This window comes from Cebus imitator, unplaced genomic scaffold (assembly GCF_001604975.1).
Source record: "Cebus imitator isolate Cc_AM_T3 unplaced genomic scaffold, Cebus_imitator-1.0 Scaffold69, whole genome shotgun sequence".
Classification (NCBI taxonomy): Eukaryota; Metazoa; Chordata; class Mammalia; order Primates; family Cebidae; genus Cebus; species Cebus imitator.
Genome location: NW_016107384.1, coordinates 5869694 through 5886305, shown reverse-complemented (window position 1 = coordinate 5886305; position 16612 = coordinate 5869694). Strand labels below are relative to the sequence as shown.

General features: G+C 37.1%; 1 protein-coding gene across 1 annotated transcript in view; it reads left to right on the top strand.

Annotated features, from left to right (window-relative positions):
- SEC23A (Sec23 homolog A, COPII coat complex component) overlaps window positions 1-16612 on the top strand; it is a 62459-nt gene that overhangs the window by 17223 nt on the left and 28624 nt on the right. The window contains exons 8-13 of the mRNA XM_017530858.2: window positions 4883-5041; window positions 6278-6393; window positions 9312-9435; window positions 11284-11364; window positions 12884-12973; window positions 14565-14671. Of these exons, the coding sequence (XP_017386347.1) occupies window positions 4883-5041; window positions 6278-6393; window positions 9312-9435; window positions 11284-11364; window positions 12884-12973; window positions 14565-14671 (677 nt within the window). The remainder of the gene's footprint in view (window positions 1-4882; window positions 5042-6277; window positions 6394-9311; window positions 9436-11283; window positions 11365-12883; window positions 12974-14564; window positions 14672-16612) is intronic.

Genomic DNA, 16612 nt, shown 5'->3' with positions numbered 1-16612 from the left:
AAAAAAAAAAAAAAAAAGCAACCAAAAAGCCCAAAAAACAAAAGGTTCTCTTATCATTATACAGATTCCAAGGCTTTTAGGAGCTGTGTGTCAGGAAAGGAGAGGAAAAAATATATTTCACGGTATAATGGGAAATGGTATGTATAAGATAATATTGAGTAAAAAGAAATCAGGTTATAGGACAGTGAGTGTATGATTTTATCTATGTGAAGTATTTTTCTCCAGTGTATTGTCTTGTATATTGTTTTGTATATATCCTGTACAGACAGGATTCTGGAAAGAATTTCACCCAGATGTTAACAGTGGTGCAATAAGTGGAGTTTTAAATAGAATTAGAAAATTTTATGTTATACATATTTTAGCTTTAGAATGACAAAATAATTAAATTTTTTTTTTGAGACAGAGTTTTGCTGTTGTTTCCTGGGCTGGAGTGTAATGGCGCAATCTCTGCTCACTGTAACCTCCGCCTCCCAGGTTCAAGTGATTCTCCTGCTTCAGCCTCCTGAGTAGCTGGGATTACAGGTGTGTGCCACCATGCCTAATTTTGTATTTTTAGTAGAGATGGGGTTTCTCCATGTTAGGCTGGTCTCAAATTCCCGACCTCAGGTGATCTACCTCAGCCTGCCAAAGTGCTGGGATTATAGGCGTGAGCCACTGCACCTGGTCTTAAGATGTTTTTTAAAAAATTTGAAATACTATCAAATTTACAGAAAAGAAGTGTACAAATTTGCAAGAAGTGTACAAATAATTTTTTTTCTTAAAACTGAGACTGTGAACCTGAATATCTGAGACAGTCTCAATTAATTTAGAAAGTTAATTTTGGGTTGGGTATGTTGTCTCACGCCTGTAATCCCAGCACTGTGGGAGGCCGAGGTGGGTAGATTGCTTGAGGTCAGGAGTTTGACACCAGCCTGACCAACATAGTGAAACCCTGTCTCTACTAAAAATTAGCTGGGCATGGTGGTAGTCACCTGTAGTCTCAGCTACTTGGGAGTCTGAAGCGGGAGAATCACTTGAACCTGGGAGGCAGAGGTTGCCCTGAGCCAGGATCATGCCACTGCACTCCAGCCTGGGTGACAGAGCAAGACTCTGTCTCAAAAAAAAAGAAAGTTTCTTTTGCCAAGGCTGAGGACACATGCCCATGACACAGCCTCTGGAGGTCCTGATGACATGTGTCCAACATGGTCAGAGCACAGTTGGTTTTACACATTTTAGGGAGACGTATATGTAAGATGTATTTTGGTTCCGTCCAGATGGGGGGACAAGTCAAGCAGGGAGGAGCTTTCAGGTCTCAGGCAGGTGAGAGACAGGTAGGTGAGAGACACAGGGAGGTGCATTCTTTTGAGTTCTGATTAGCTTTTCCCAAAGGAGGCAGGCAGATATTCATTTATCTCAGTGAGCAGAGGGATGACTTTGAATAGAATGGGAGGCAGGTTTGCCCTAAGCAGTTTCCAGCTTGACTTTTCCCTAGGATTTTCTCAGTCCTAGAATGTATAGAATAGTTTCCGAGTTTCTATCTTATACCTCTGTTAGAAAGGAGCTTAGGAGTTAGAGCTCATTATTTGTTTAATGTTCTGAGAATATATAGTATAAAATACAATGTTCAAAAGTTAAGTGGGTTATTTCCCTCCACTGCCCTTACTGTGATTATGTTATTCTTTGTTATTTTATTTGTATCCGCTAGTAAATTATTTAAGAAGACTTAAGAGTACAGAATTTTCTGAGCTGTTGAATGTTTAAACATTTTTCCTGTGGTGCTGATAGTCAAAGAAAGGCTTGGTTGGATATAAAAACCCTTGGTTCTCATTTTTTTTCCTGGAGTTTTCAGAAAATGCTTCTTCATTGTTTTCTTGCCTTGATGTGTTTTGATTTTTGTTTAAACAGAACCTCTGTTGCACAGGCCAGAGTACAGTACCTGATCATAGCTTACTGCAGCACTGCAGCCTCAAACTCCTGGTCTCAAGCAATCCTTCCACCTCAGACTCCTCCCAAGTAGCTGGGACTACAGGCCAATGCCACCATGCCCAGCTAATTTTTAAGTTTGTAGAGACAGAGTCTTGCTATGTTGCTTAGACTGGTCTCAAATTCCTGGTCTCAAGTGATTCTCCCACCTTGGCTGATGTTTTTTGAGAAAGCTGATGCCAGTCTTATTTTCTTGCTTTTATAAATTATTTGATCATTTTCTTGACGGTCTTGAGGCATTTTTTCTTGGAGGGTTTTTGTTGCAGGTTAATTTTCTCTAGTACATGGTAGGCCCTCTTTTATATGTATTTTTTCCTGTGAAGTTTTCTTATAGCTTTAAATATTAGTTTTGTTACATTGTTTTATCTTCTTTAAGAGCTCCTGGCTGGGCACAGTGGCTCATGTCTGTAATCCCAGCACTTTGGGAGGCCGAGGGGGGCGGATTACATGAGGTCAGGAGTTTGAGACCAGCCTGGCCAACATGGTGAAACCCCGTCTCTACTAAAAATATAAGAATTAGCCAGGCAGGGTGGCATACACCTGTAATGCTAGCTACTCTGAAGGCTGAGGCAGGAGAATTGCTTGAGCTTGGGAGATGGAAGTTGCAGTGAGCCAAGATTGTGCCACTGCATTCCAGCCTGCCAACAGAGCGAGACTGTTTCAGAAAAGAACCAAAAACTCCCATTATATATAAATTTACTCTTCTTTGCTTGCTTTTTGTTTCAGCAGTCTATTTCTTTGTTTCATTTTCATTCTCTTTTTTTTTTTTTTTTTTTTTTTTTTTGTGCCTCTTACTAAGTTTTCATTTGAATCTGTAGTTGTTCTTCTAGGCCTGCTGTTTGCTTCCCTCTTTTCTCTTCCCAAACTGCCCTTGATCTTTTTGAAGACTTGCAGTGAGAGCATGGGAGATGTGGTTCATGAGGATTTAGTAGTTTTTTCCCCCCACTTATAGAAAATTTGAAGTTTTGATGTTCTTTGTGTTGTAGTTTTATGAAAGTATGTGTATATAGTTTTATTTGCTCTTGTTCTTCATTTTTTCAGCTTTACATGACTGCTATTAAATACCAGAATGAAGAGGGTATTTTTGTTATTAGTTAAGGAAGTTATAGAAGTAAGCATACCTTGTGAAAACATTTAAACAATATGCAACGGTGTATACAAATAAGTAGAAGGCAACTCCTTGTTCTCCATATTTGTTAAACATATGATTTAATCAAATTAATTAATTTATTTATTTTTGAGATGGAGTTTCACTCATGTTGCCCAGGCTGGAGTGCAGTGGTACGATCTCAGCCCACTGCAACCTCCACCTCCCAATTTACGTGATTCTCCTGCTGCAGCCTCCCAAGTAGCTGGGATTACAGGTGCCCATCAGCATGCCTGGCTAATTTTTTGTATTTTTAGTAGAGAGGGGATTTCACTGTGTTGGCCAGGCTGGTCTCGAGCTCTTGACCTTGTGATCCACCCGCCTTGGCCTCCCAGAGTGTTAGGATTACAGGCATGAGCCACTACGCCTGGCCTGTATTTTTTTTGGTAGACACAGGGTTTCTCCATGGTGGCCAGGCTGGTCTGGAACTCCTGGCCTCAAGTGATTCGTCCAAAACAATAACTTTTCTCTTATTTCACTGACATCTTGTGAGGAAGGGGAAGTAGATTGGAGTATTCAATCCATTAACTTGAACTAGAAGTGTAAGTCATGCATTCTTATGTTTCTTTCTTTTTTCCTTTCTTTTTAGGGGTGGGGCCGGAGTCTTGCTCTGTCGCCCAGGCTAGAGTGCAGTGGTGCAGTCTTGGCTCACTGCAACCTCCATCTCCCAAGTTCAAGCAATTCTCCTGCCTCAGCTTCTTGAATAGCTGGAACTCCAGGCATGTGCCGCCATGCCCAGCTAATTTTTGTATTTTTAGTAGATACAGGGTTTTACCATGTTGGTCAGACTGGTTTCGAACTCTTGACCTCCGGGGATCCACCCGCCTCAGCCTCCCAAAGTGCTGGGATTATAAGTGTGAGCCACTGGGTCTGGCCTCTTTTTTTTTTTTTTTTTTTTTTTTTTTTTTTTTGTTTTTTTTTTTTTTTTTTTTTTTTTTTTTTTTGAGTTGGAATCTCACTTTGTTGCCCAGGTTGGAGTGCCGTGGTGTGATCTCAGTTCACTGCAGCCTCTGCCTCCTAGGTTCAAGTGATTGTCCTGCTTCAGCCTTCCAAGTAACTGGATTACAGGTGTCTGCCACCACACCCAGCTAATTGTTTTGTATTTTTAGTAGAGATGGGGTTTCACCATGTTGTCCAGGCTGGTTTTCAACTCCTGATCTCAGGTGATCCACCCCCCTTGGCCTTCCAAAGTTCTGGGATTACAAGTGTGTGCCACTGCGCCTGGCCATTTTTTGTTTTAAATCATATTTTGTGTTCTAAACATCAAAAACAAAAGTGAAACACCAACAACAAAACAGAAGAACCAGGTGCAGTGGCATGTTCTTCTCATTCCAGCTACTTGGAAAGCCCAAGTGGGAAGATCAAGATCACTTGAGCCTTGGAGTTCAAGTCCAGCATTGGCAACATAGTGAGACCCTGTCTCTAAAAATAATAATAAAAAAAAAAACACCCCAAAAAACCAAAAAATGTTCACTCTTCCATTTCTCTGTCTACTCTTCCCAGTCTGAGATGAGTTAAGTAGGAGAAATATCCTTGTTTATAGGAATTAGGCTTATAGATTGGTTTAGAATTAGGAATGTACTACCATTTACCATGGTATTAAAAAAAAAAAAAGTTGTTCACCTTTGTTTTTAAATTTCATTGTAAACATTTGATTATTTTATTTCTTAGAAAATATATGCTTTTCTCTTATTTAGAAGGAATACATAAACCATTATCAGAAATGTATATCCATATGTTTTCTTTTAAACTCTTAACTTTGTTTTTTGATAGTGTACTTTTCCCAATACTGGTGCTCGTATCATGATGTTCATTGGCGGTCCTGCTACCCAGGGGCCTGGAATGGTGGTTGGAGATGAGTTAAAGACACCTATAAGATCGTGGCATGACATTGAAAAAGACAATGCCAAATATGTTAAAAAAGGAACTAAGGTAATTTTGACTTTTCAATCTTTTTGCCTTATTGGAAAACAGGCATTCATTTGCTAGAAGAAGAATAAAAATAGTTTTTGATAGAAATTGATATCATACAGTTTGATACTATAACTGATATTGGGAATTAGAGAAATATTCATTTTTTCTTGATAACTTGTTATAATTTTTCTGGTTTGAAATAGTTAAACATTTAATAGTAGGTATCAGTAGGTATCTCCTTAAAAATCATTCCTGAGAGAAACATTCTATGCCTTTTTAAATATTCATGTTAAAGAATGTCTTTCTCTTTAGGAAAAGTTGTTTTCACATTTTTCAGTTTTTCATTTCCAAGAGGCAGTCCTTAATTTTTTCTTCAGATACGAATATTGTTCATAGCTTAAATAGTCCGTTTTCTTGTGAGTTGTTTTATCTTCATCTAACTTCCCATTTTTGGGTTTGTGTAAGTACAGTTTGATGTTAATTTTTGACTCTCTTATATTGGTTCTATTTGTTTTCTTCTTTTCTTTTCTTTTCTTTTTTTTTTTGAGACGGAGTTTCACTCATGTTACCCAGGCTGGAGTGCAATGGCGCGATCTCGGCTCACCGCAACCTCCGCCTCCTGGGTTCAGGCAATTCCCCTGCCTCAGCCTCCTGAGTAGCTAGGATTACAGGCACGTGCCACCATGCCCAGCTGATTTTTTATATTTTTAGCAGAGACGGGGTTTCACCATGTTGACCAGGATGGTCTCAATCTCTTGACCTCGTGAGCCCAGACTGGAGTTCAATGGTGTGAGCCCAGCTCACCACAACCTCTGCCTCCCGGGTTCAAGCGATTCTCCTGCCTTAGCCTCCAGAGTAGCTGGGATTATAGGCATGCACCATCATGCCTGACTAATTTTTGTATTTTTAGTAGAGATGGGGTTTCTCCATGTTGGTCAGGCTGGTCTCGAACTCCCAACCTCAGGTGATCCACCCATCTCAGCCTCCCAAAGTGCTGGGATTATAAGTGTGAGCCACCACGCCCAGCCTATTGGTTTTGTTTGTTAATGTCTCTGTTAATTGTTTAATTCTCTAGAGTTCAGTTTTAGTTTGGTTTGTACTGTATCATCTTGTATTTTTTTGATAGTCATTATCAGTATTTTTTATATATATATATGTGTATATATATATATATATATTTTTTTTTGATCCGTTAATGGAAAAAAGATTGAAGGAGGATTTTGTATATTATTTTAATTAAAAAATCTTTTGTAGCATTTTGAAGCACTGGCTAATCGAGCTGCTACGACTGGCCATGTTATTGATATCTATGCATGTGCATTAGATCAGACAGGTCTCCTGGAGATGAAGTGCTGTCCCAATCTTACTGGGTATGTATTTAAACTTTTATAGTTTTTGTAATTACAAGCAAATGATGATGTTTGCTGATATAAACCAATAATGACCATTTAGGGAAAAAGGTCATCTTCCCACCACTTCAGGGAACACATCTGTAATAGCTTTTGGTACACCTTTCAGTAAAGCACACTTTTAAATTTTTTCTAAAATACAGAGTTATAAATTTTTTCTAAAATATGGAGTTATAAAGGTCCAATCCTGTGTCTTTCTTTTTTTTCCTTTTTTTTTTTTTTTTGAGATGGAGTCTCACTCTCGTTGCCCAGGCTGGAGTGCAATGGCATGATCTCTGCTCACCTCAACATCCGCCCTCCCAGGTTCAAGTGATTTTTCCATCTCAGCCTCTCAAGTAGCTGGGATTACAGACATGTGCCACCACACCCGGCTAATTTTGTGTTTTTAGTAGAGATGGGGTTTCTCCATGTTGGTCAGGCTAGTCTTGAACTCCCGACCTCAGGTGATCCGCCCGCCTCAGCCTCCCAAAGTGCTGGGATTACAGGCATGAGCCACTGCGCCTGGCAGGTTCAAGACTGTTTGTAAAGCTCACTTTGATATCTTCAAGTCATTATTTTGTTTTATTATATTAACAGCATTTTTGAGATGTAATTCACGTACCATAAACTTACCATTTACAATGTAAAATTTGATGGTTTTAGTATTTTCACAGGATGCACAGCCATCACCATAATTTGTTTAGAACATTTGCATTACCCTAGAAACTTTGTACCCATTAGCAATCACTTGCCATTATTCCCTCCTTTCCCTTCTCACCACCCTCTCAGCCTTAGTTGATAATTGCCTGTTCTGGATATTTTTTCTTTTTTTTTTGAGACGGAGGTTAGCTCTTGTTTTGGAGTGCAATGGTGTGATCTCGGCTCACTGCAACCTCCGCCTCTCTGGTTCAAGCAATTCTCCTGTCTCAGCCTCCTGAGTAGCTGGGATTACAGGCATGTGCCACCACGCCTGGCTAATTTTTTGTCTTTTCAGTAGAGATGGAGTTTTTCCATGTTGTTCAGGCTGGTCCCTAATTCTTGATCTCAGATGATCTGCCTGCCTTGGTTTCCCAAAGTGCTCGAATTACAGATGTGAGCCACCGCGCTGGCCTGTTCTGGATATTTGTATATAAATTGTCATTAATCTAGGATGCATTATCAGGTATAATGATAACATAGATCATCATAGATAACGTGTATAGAAAATCTGAAAGAATCTGTAAATATTGGAATTAATATGTGAAGTTGGCAAGACTTCTGGGTCAAGGTCAGTGTACAAAGTTTAATTATATATTTACATACCAGCAACATAAATAAAAATATTTAAAAGGATACAATATCTAATAAGCATCAGAGATAACATAAAAACTTTTAATAGTATCAAAAGTAAAATTATGATCAATTAGTTATATCACATCAGTTTTATTTTTTTGCCTATTTTGATTTTTGATTGTCTCTTTTATTGATACTTAAGTAATACTTAAAATATTTAAAAAATGTGAGGAAGCATATCTAAATATTTGTATGCATATGTATATACGCCTTTTTATATAAACAGAATGTTTTATACATCTTTCTCTACTTTTTGTTTTTCACTTATATCCTAGAAATCAGTCTGTAGCAGTATATTACTGCATTGTGTGGATGTGATATTTTCTCAACTAGTCTCTAATTACATAATTATTTGGATTGTTTTCAATTTTCTATTATTCTGAGTTTGTGTTTAAAATGGGGTATTTAAAAAAGGAAAAACTTTTATTATTACAAATAGTACTTCAGTGAATAACCTTGTGGCATATATTTTGTTTTTCTCTTTTTGTTTTGCTAGAGTATCTTTGGGACAGATTACTGTTAGTGGGGTGGCTGGATTAAGGGGGAGATCCGTGTATAATTTTGTTAGATATTCTTGAGTTGCGCTGTACTGGGTTTATACTATTTTGCATTCCCAGCAGAAGTGTATGAGAGTGCCTGCTTTTCTGTAGCTTCACCGACATGATATGTTGTTGCCAAACTGATTTTTGACAGCTAGAGAAGGAATGGTATCAAAATAGTTTTTCACTTTCCAATTAATGTTAAAAAACTTTTTTAAATTAAAAAAGCAGGTATATGCTTATTGAAAAAAAATTAAAGTAAATGCATAAAGTGAAAATACTATCTTAATTTTCTTCCATTCTCATTTGCTCGGCATAACATGAATGTTTCATGTGACCAGATAATACATGCATATACATACACACACATACTTGTTTTTAAGAGTGAGAATAGGCCAGGTAGGTAGCTCACGCCTCTAATCCTAGCACTTTGGGAGCCTGAGGTGAGCATATTGTTTGAGCCCAGAAGTTCCAGACCACCCTGGGCAACATGGCAAAACCCTATCTCTACAAAAAAACAGAAAGATTAGCTGGGCGTGTTGGCACAACCTGTAGTCCAGCTGCATGGGAGACTGAGGTAGGAGGATCACTTGAGCCCAGGAGGTTGTGGCTGCTGTGAGCCATGATCGTGCCTCTGCACTCCAGTCTAGGTGACAGAGCGATACCCAGTCTGAAAAAAAAGAAAAGGAATGCATGCTGGAAACTGTTAGGTATCTTCACCAAAATGGAGAACTGGGTGATGGCTGGGAGAGACACATTTGTTACTATATTCCCTTGTGTACCTTTTGAGTATTGTAATATGGTGGATGTATTGCCTATTTAAAGAATAATTTTTTAAAATTACCAAGGACAAATGCCTGTAAGGGGCACTCTGTTACCCTCGGAATTGAGATTATTTGTGGGGTGAGGATATTCTCCTATATATTTGAATATTAAAAATTAATAATGCAGTACATTTTTTTCTTCTACGATTTTAACACATGGACTCGGTAACTGTGTCAAGTATGTTGTTTTGTTCTTTCCATGCAGAGGATACATGGTAATGGGTGATTCTTTCAATACTTCCTTATTCAAACAAACTTTTCAAAGAGTCTTTACCAAAGACATGCATGGACAGTTTAAAATGGGCTTTGGTGGTACACTAGAAATAAAGGTAAGAACCAAAACTTGATGTGTTTGTTCTGTTATCAAGAGACAACTTATAGGCTTGAGTATAATTCTAAATGGCATTAATCAAATTTAATATTTGCTTTCAAAATTGTAATTATTTTATATTGAAACCTGAGTTAGAGATTTTCTTCACCTGAAGAGTGTCATCATTAAGTGTATGAGACCATACTTGAGCATTTCTGAACAATTGTTAGAAAAGTAGAACAATATTGGTGAAATATTCCTTAACTTTTTACTGTTTCTTTATATAGGGTTTAAATCTTTAAGGTATGTTTTATCTTTTTTCTTTTCTTTTTCTTTTTTTTTTTTTTGAGACAGAGTTTTTTTTTTTTTTTTTTTTTTTTTGAGACAGAGTCTTCCTCTGTTGCCCAGGCTGGAGTGCAGTGGCATGATCTTCACTCACTGCAACTTTTGCCTCCTGGGTTCAAGTGATTCTCCAGCCTCACCCTCCCAAGTTGCTGGGACTACAGGCGTGTGCCACCGCATCTGGCTAATTTTGTATTTTTAGTTGAGATGGGGTTTCACCATGTTGGCTGGGCTGGTCTCTAACTCCTGGTCTCAAACTCAGGGGATCTGCCTGTCTCAGCCTCCCAAAGCACTGAGATTACAGGCGTGAGCCACCACGCCTGGCTGTTTTATCTTTTGTAGGGCCAAATCTGTTTATATTAGTGCGAGGCTAATGATAGGAATTGTTATCTAACTCAACAGGAAACTGCTTTTTGCCTTTTGGATAATCAGTAATTGTTTTATGATTAGTTGTTATTACATAATTCTGTCATTGATTTCAAATACCCCAGGGCTTAGTGCTTCTAATCCTAATTGATTCTTATTAATTTAAATTAATTCTAAGCACATTAATTTTGAATTTTCATTAAATATTTATTGTTTGTTGAATGCTTGCTACATGCCCAATGTTATGCTGGGAAATTACACACATGTCTAGGGATATCTAAGGTACAGATCTTGCTATAGAGAAACAGTCTTGATAGAGAGGCAGGAAAAGATAAAACAGTGCATATAATAGAATGACATAATGGTAAATTATAAAAGTGCCATAAAGGTTTAGAGAAGAAAAATGAATATATATAGGACAATTTATTCTAGGGGAGTGTGACTTACAGTTGTGTTTTAAAGATGTCAGAGGATAATGCATTTTATTTAGGAACCCAGTGTGAGGAGAGGCATAGAGATGAGAATCAGCATTGTATCTTTGAGAAAACTTCCCAGTGAGAGTCGATGCTTTGTGTTGGAATGGGGGGAAATAGCTTATAGCTTAAATTTGGAGGAGTCGTTTGTACTATGGAGAAGCATATGTAGGCAGAAATCATACTAGGTATTTTGGGTAAGATTCATCTGACAGTGGTATTCTGGATATGTCATCTCAATTAAGAAAACGAAAGTCGGCTTTCTAATTTTTGGTTTTAGGTGGAAGGTATTGTGATAGCTTAAAGTTTGGTGGCAGAGAGACTGGGGAGAGGCCAATTTTGGTGATGGATTTTCTGTAGGAGGAAAAATAGAATAGGGTGTCTGAGATTTTGGATTAGGACATGTGAGTTTGGGTGGGTAGGTAGGAGTGTGAAGTCAGAATGAGGTTCCCAAATGGAGACCCACTATGTGCTAATGGAAATAGAAGACTGAAATTAGGTTGGTACCAGATTTTAAATTTGGCCGTGAGCATAGAAATGCTCACTGATTGATTATTTTTAATGTTAGTATATTTTCATTGGCTTGTTTTAAATATAGATGAATATCTTATATTCTTAAATACCTGTAGTTGAACATTTGAACTTACCTTTGAGGAAACCGAACATGCTATATTCTTATTTTGCAGACCTCAAGGGAAATAAAGATTTCAGGAGCTATTGGACCCTGTGTGTCGCTCAGTTCTAAAGGACCCTGTGTGTCTGAAAATGTAAGTCACTTTTATTCTAAAAAGAAAATACAGGGCCAGGAACTGTAGCTTGCACCTGTAATCCCATCTACTTGGGAGGCTGAGGCAGGAGGATTGCTTAAGCCCAGGAGTTATAGACCAGCTCAGGCAACATAGAGAGATCCTATTCCCCACCCATCATCCCCCCTAAAAAAGAAAAAAAGAAAATACAGTAAATGCACCAGATAGCACCAACAAAGACTTGGGGTGGGAGCCTATAGCATTCCTTTCAAAATTATATTGGTTGCTTTATGTGGTTCAGCTTCCTATTGGTATACCTCTATTTGTAGTTGCTCTTTCTGCATACCCTTTTCCCATCCAGCCCTAAATTAAAACTTTTGTACTGTCATCAGTGTTCTATTTTTTTATGCCTAAATTATGTCTTGCCCCAGTGTGCCAAAAAACAAAACCAAAAACTCATGATTTGGAAATTTGGAGACTTCTGAAAGTTAAAATTAGCTCTAGATTGATTTTTGTTACCAGAATTTTTAAAAAAGTAACCGAATTACAATAGCCAGATTTGGAATTTCTGTTCCTTATGTTCTTCTTATCCAATTTAATGGAGACATAATGCACTCTAAAATGGTAGAATCATGTAGCTGTAGAGAGGATGATGGGACAAACAATGCAAAGCAGGTAATCAACTCTAAAAATGACAAAGTTAAAAAATTAATATGTATAAGCAGTTTACATGGTTAGGGTTTATCTATATGCCATTTTCTTGGGAATCAGAGTGCTTAACAATTCTCAGTCAGAGAACCTGTGTTCCTAAATGCATATATTACATGTTAAATCAGTTTTTCTTTACATAGATCAAGTAGTTGGATAGAAGGTTATAATGTTGTAATTGCTCTGTTAAATAACATATGCTTTTGAAGACAACAGTATAAAGAACTTATATTAATACTTTTGTAACGTACTTAGCAAGAATTTGAATTTTACTTTTATTATGTAAAATTTATTTTTTATTATGTAAAAAATGTTTAATTTAATTTTATAATATACTTACGGTCTTAAAACATTTTAAGCTCTTAACATCATTGAGTTAACTTGAAACATGACTTTTTTATTTTTACTGTGGTCTTTTTCCTTTCTCACCTTAATATAAAATTAATAAATTGTGGCTGGGCGCGGTGGCTCACGCCTGTAATCCCAGCACTTTGGGAGGCCGAGGCAGGTGGATCGCGAGATCAGGAGTTCGAGACTAGTCTGGCTAACATGATGAAACCCCATTTCTACTAAAAAAAAAAAAAAAAAATTAGCTGGGCATGGTGGCTCATGCCTGTAATCCCAGCTACTTGGGAGGCTGAGGTAGGAGAATTGCTAGAAACGGGAACTGGGAGGCGGAGGTTGTAGTGAGTCAAGATCGAACCACTGCACTCCAGCCTGGGCTACAGAGCAAGATTCCATCTCAAAAATACTACTACTACTACTACTACTACTACTACTACTACTAAATTGTGTTTCTAGTTTTCAAACATGCTAAATTTTATTTTTACAGGAGATAGGAACAGGTGGCACTTGTCAGTGGAAGATATGTGGACTTAGTCCCACTACAACCTTAGCCATATATTTTGAGGTTGTCAATCAGGTATGGCTTTCTACATTTGACTATCAAAATGTATTTTTGAATAAGTACATACTTTAGACCATGAATAGTTCATATTTTTTTTCCCTGTGGTAAATATGACCCAAAATTTATCTTCTGTATTGGAATTTATATTTGTCATTTTTTTTTCATTTTTCAAGGCTAAACTCCTTGCTGGAGACATTGTAATAGAAATACAGGGAAACCTACAAACGCCAAACTTTGGGTAGTCCAACTTTCATTCTGTTTTCTTTCTTCTTTTTTGAATATAAGTTTGAAGGATAAAGGCAGTTATTTAAAATTCCCTTCTAGTTACACATTTTTGCAATTAGATGTCTAGCTCTTCTTAGTTGTCACAAAGTGTATAATGATATATAAGTCCTCCTATAAGAAAGTCTGATATGTCAAAGTCCATAGACAAAGATTGGAAAGTAGTTATATTTGGAAAGATTTTTTTTTTTTTTTTTGCTACAGGAGGTAATTAATCACATTGAAGAATAATACAAATTACTGACTTATATATTAATAGTTTTTAGGCATAAAATGAACCATAAAATATTAACAGCTTTCCTAAGACATTTACAATAGTTTTTTTTAAACATTAAAATTTGTAAGAAATATATTGACTCTTATTGACAAATAACAAAACAACACAAAAAAACAAAGCAAGAATGTCTGTTGTCAGAGGGCATGAATAAAGTTTTCCCATTGACTACTTATATTTCTTTCTGATGATAATTATTATATATTACTATTAGTTTCTTGTCATTAATCTTTCATTGGTTATTTGTTCATCATATGATTGTGTTCTTAAAAGTTCTGTTTTCATCTTTAAAAAAATTTTTTTTTTTCTTTTTAGAGATGGGGTTTCACTATATTGGTCAGGCTGGTCTCGGACTCCTGACCTCAGGTGATCCACCCGCCTTGGCCTCCCAAAGTGCTGGGATTACAAGCGTGAGCCACCACGCCCAGCCTGTTTTCATCTTTTATATCTAGGGGAGGAGGACTTAGCTCAATTTCTCTTTATTTAATTATAAGTTGAATATCTCAAATCTGAAAAGCTGAAATCTGAAATGTTTCAAAATCTGGAACTTTCTGAATGCAGACATGGCACTCAAAGAAAATGCTCATTGGAGAACATTTTGGATTTGGGATTTTTTAATTTGGGGATGTTCACTTGGTATAAGGCTTGAAAAAATACAAAATCTGAAACGTTTCTGGTCCCAAGCATTTTGGATAGGGGATATTCAACCTATGCAATTTGGCTTAAATGGACTCACTTAGGTCTTGTTTGTTAATTTCTTTGTGGTCTCCCCTTTCTTTGTTCTTTCATGTACCTCTGGCTTATATATTACTTGAAAATTTGATTTCCTAGCAGGACTTACTTCTCTTATTCTTCATTATTTTCTTCCTCTCCCAATTAATTTCTCCTCTTCTGTGTAACAACTCATAACTGTTTTGTATGCACTTGAAATAAGTATCCTTCTAATCAATTTTAGAATGAATTTTTTTAGTGCTAGGACACGTAGCCTGTGATTATATGACAACAGCATAGTAAATTTCGCTTAGGTTTTACTCCACTATTTTTATATAGCACAATGCTCCAATTCCTCAAGGAGGCCGTGGTGCAATCCAGTTTGTGACTCAGTATCAGCATTCAAGTGGGCAGAGACGCATCCGAGTGACCACCATTGCTAGGAAGTAAGTTGCATTTATTAGAGATTTGATTTTCAAATCACGACTAACTGGGTTGTGTTTCTAAACTGGATTCCTATTTTGGGTGACATCCATGACTAGCAAGTGAATATTCGTGACGAATAGTATTTTATTGCATTCTAACCCAGCTTGTTTGCTACAGTATTCATTGCCAAGAACTGTAAGAGCAATTTTTAAAAAGTACTTCTAAGACACGCCCTTCAAAATATTATTTTATTTACCTCATTCATGTGAGAGGAGAACAATCAAACATTTACCTACAGTAGTCAATAATATATATAATTCATTATATGTATAAATGATATAGCACAATAATTAATCGCATTATTTTTCAATTAGTGATAAAAATTCTTAGCTTTATTTTTCAAGTGTTGTTAGTAAGTTAATTTATTTATTAAGCCTTTACTCAGTTTCTGCTTTGTGGGGTAGATTCTGTTGTCGGAGAGCATGCATGGAGAATCTGTAAACATAGTTAGCCTCCTCCTATATGATGGTGTGGTATAGACTTGTCCTCACCTTGTCTGTGGTAAAGGGCCAGTTGTGTTTTCTTTCCTAATCTTTTGGGTACAGATGCTTTTATTAAATACAATAAAAATGAATTACTAGAAAAATGAAATTAAAAAATTGATTTAAGACAAAACTGTTTCTTAGATTAATAAGACATAAGATTACTTTTTGAAGTTGCTCAGTTTCTAAGTATTTATTCTCAGTTCCTCTTCTTACCTCATGACATTGGTTCACATACCACACTTTGACTAGCCTTGTTGAGACCGTAAAAGATAAAGTCTCTATCTAACAGATTCGACTATAGGGTAGTGTTTTGTGTAAGATAGTTGTGCCCTAATTTGTTGATATATGCAGGGTCCCCACAAGGGATAAGTAGGCACAACAGATACCTTTTCTTATTCCTATCTTTGTGATAGATTCTCTAAATAAGGTGTGTATTTGTTCATGTGCTCTTTACTCAGCATTTGCAGAGACAACAAATTGAACTGAATTTAGTACTCTTCTTATTACTAAGAATTAGGAAAAAATTATTTCTTTGCTACTTTGGTATCTTTATGTATTTGTGAAGTATAAAACAAAAGGAAAATAATTGTAGAATGAGGTTAGGAGGAGATTTTTAGATGAGGTGAATCTAGAAGTAAACAGGCTTTGATCTCTAAACTGTTTGTCTTGAACTTGGTTGTCTGGATAGGGAAAGTGTTGATCAATAAACTTACCCAGTTTAGTCATGGTCTAGACAGTGGACAAGGAGGGTATCTGTAGTTCTCATTTTCATTAACTGTACTTAAACTCTAGCTTCATTCCTGAAAATCATTAGACTTTTGGTGAGTGATGGACATGAACCCAACATTTGAACTGAGTATTAGTTGTGTTGGATGATCTGTTACTTAGCACAGGATTGTACATAGATTTAGTGTCCTGTTCTGTTACTTTGCTTTGACTTAACATTCTGGAACAATGTCAAGGGAATACATTATTCATTTGAAGAAAAAATGTCAACTGAACCTTCCCTTTGATTTGTTCAGATTTCAGATAAGGAACCTGGAAGTACTGATTCTTGGCAAACTTCTCAGTTTATATATGCCTCTTAACACACACACACACACACACACACACACACATACACGCGCACGTGTGCACTAAATTGGACATTCAGAACATTTGCTTAAGGAAGCAATGACAGCCGGGCGCGGTGGCTCAAGCCTGTAATCCCAGCACTTTGGGAGGCCGAGGTGGGTGGATCACGAGGTCAAAGAGATCGAGACCATCCTGGTCAACATAGTGAAACCCCGTCTCTACTAAAAATACAAAAACATTAGCTGGGCATGGTGGTGCGTGCCTGTAATCCCAACTACTCAGGAGGCTGAGGCAGGAGAATTGCCTGAACCCAGGAGGCGGACGTTGCGGTGAGCCGAGATA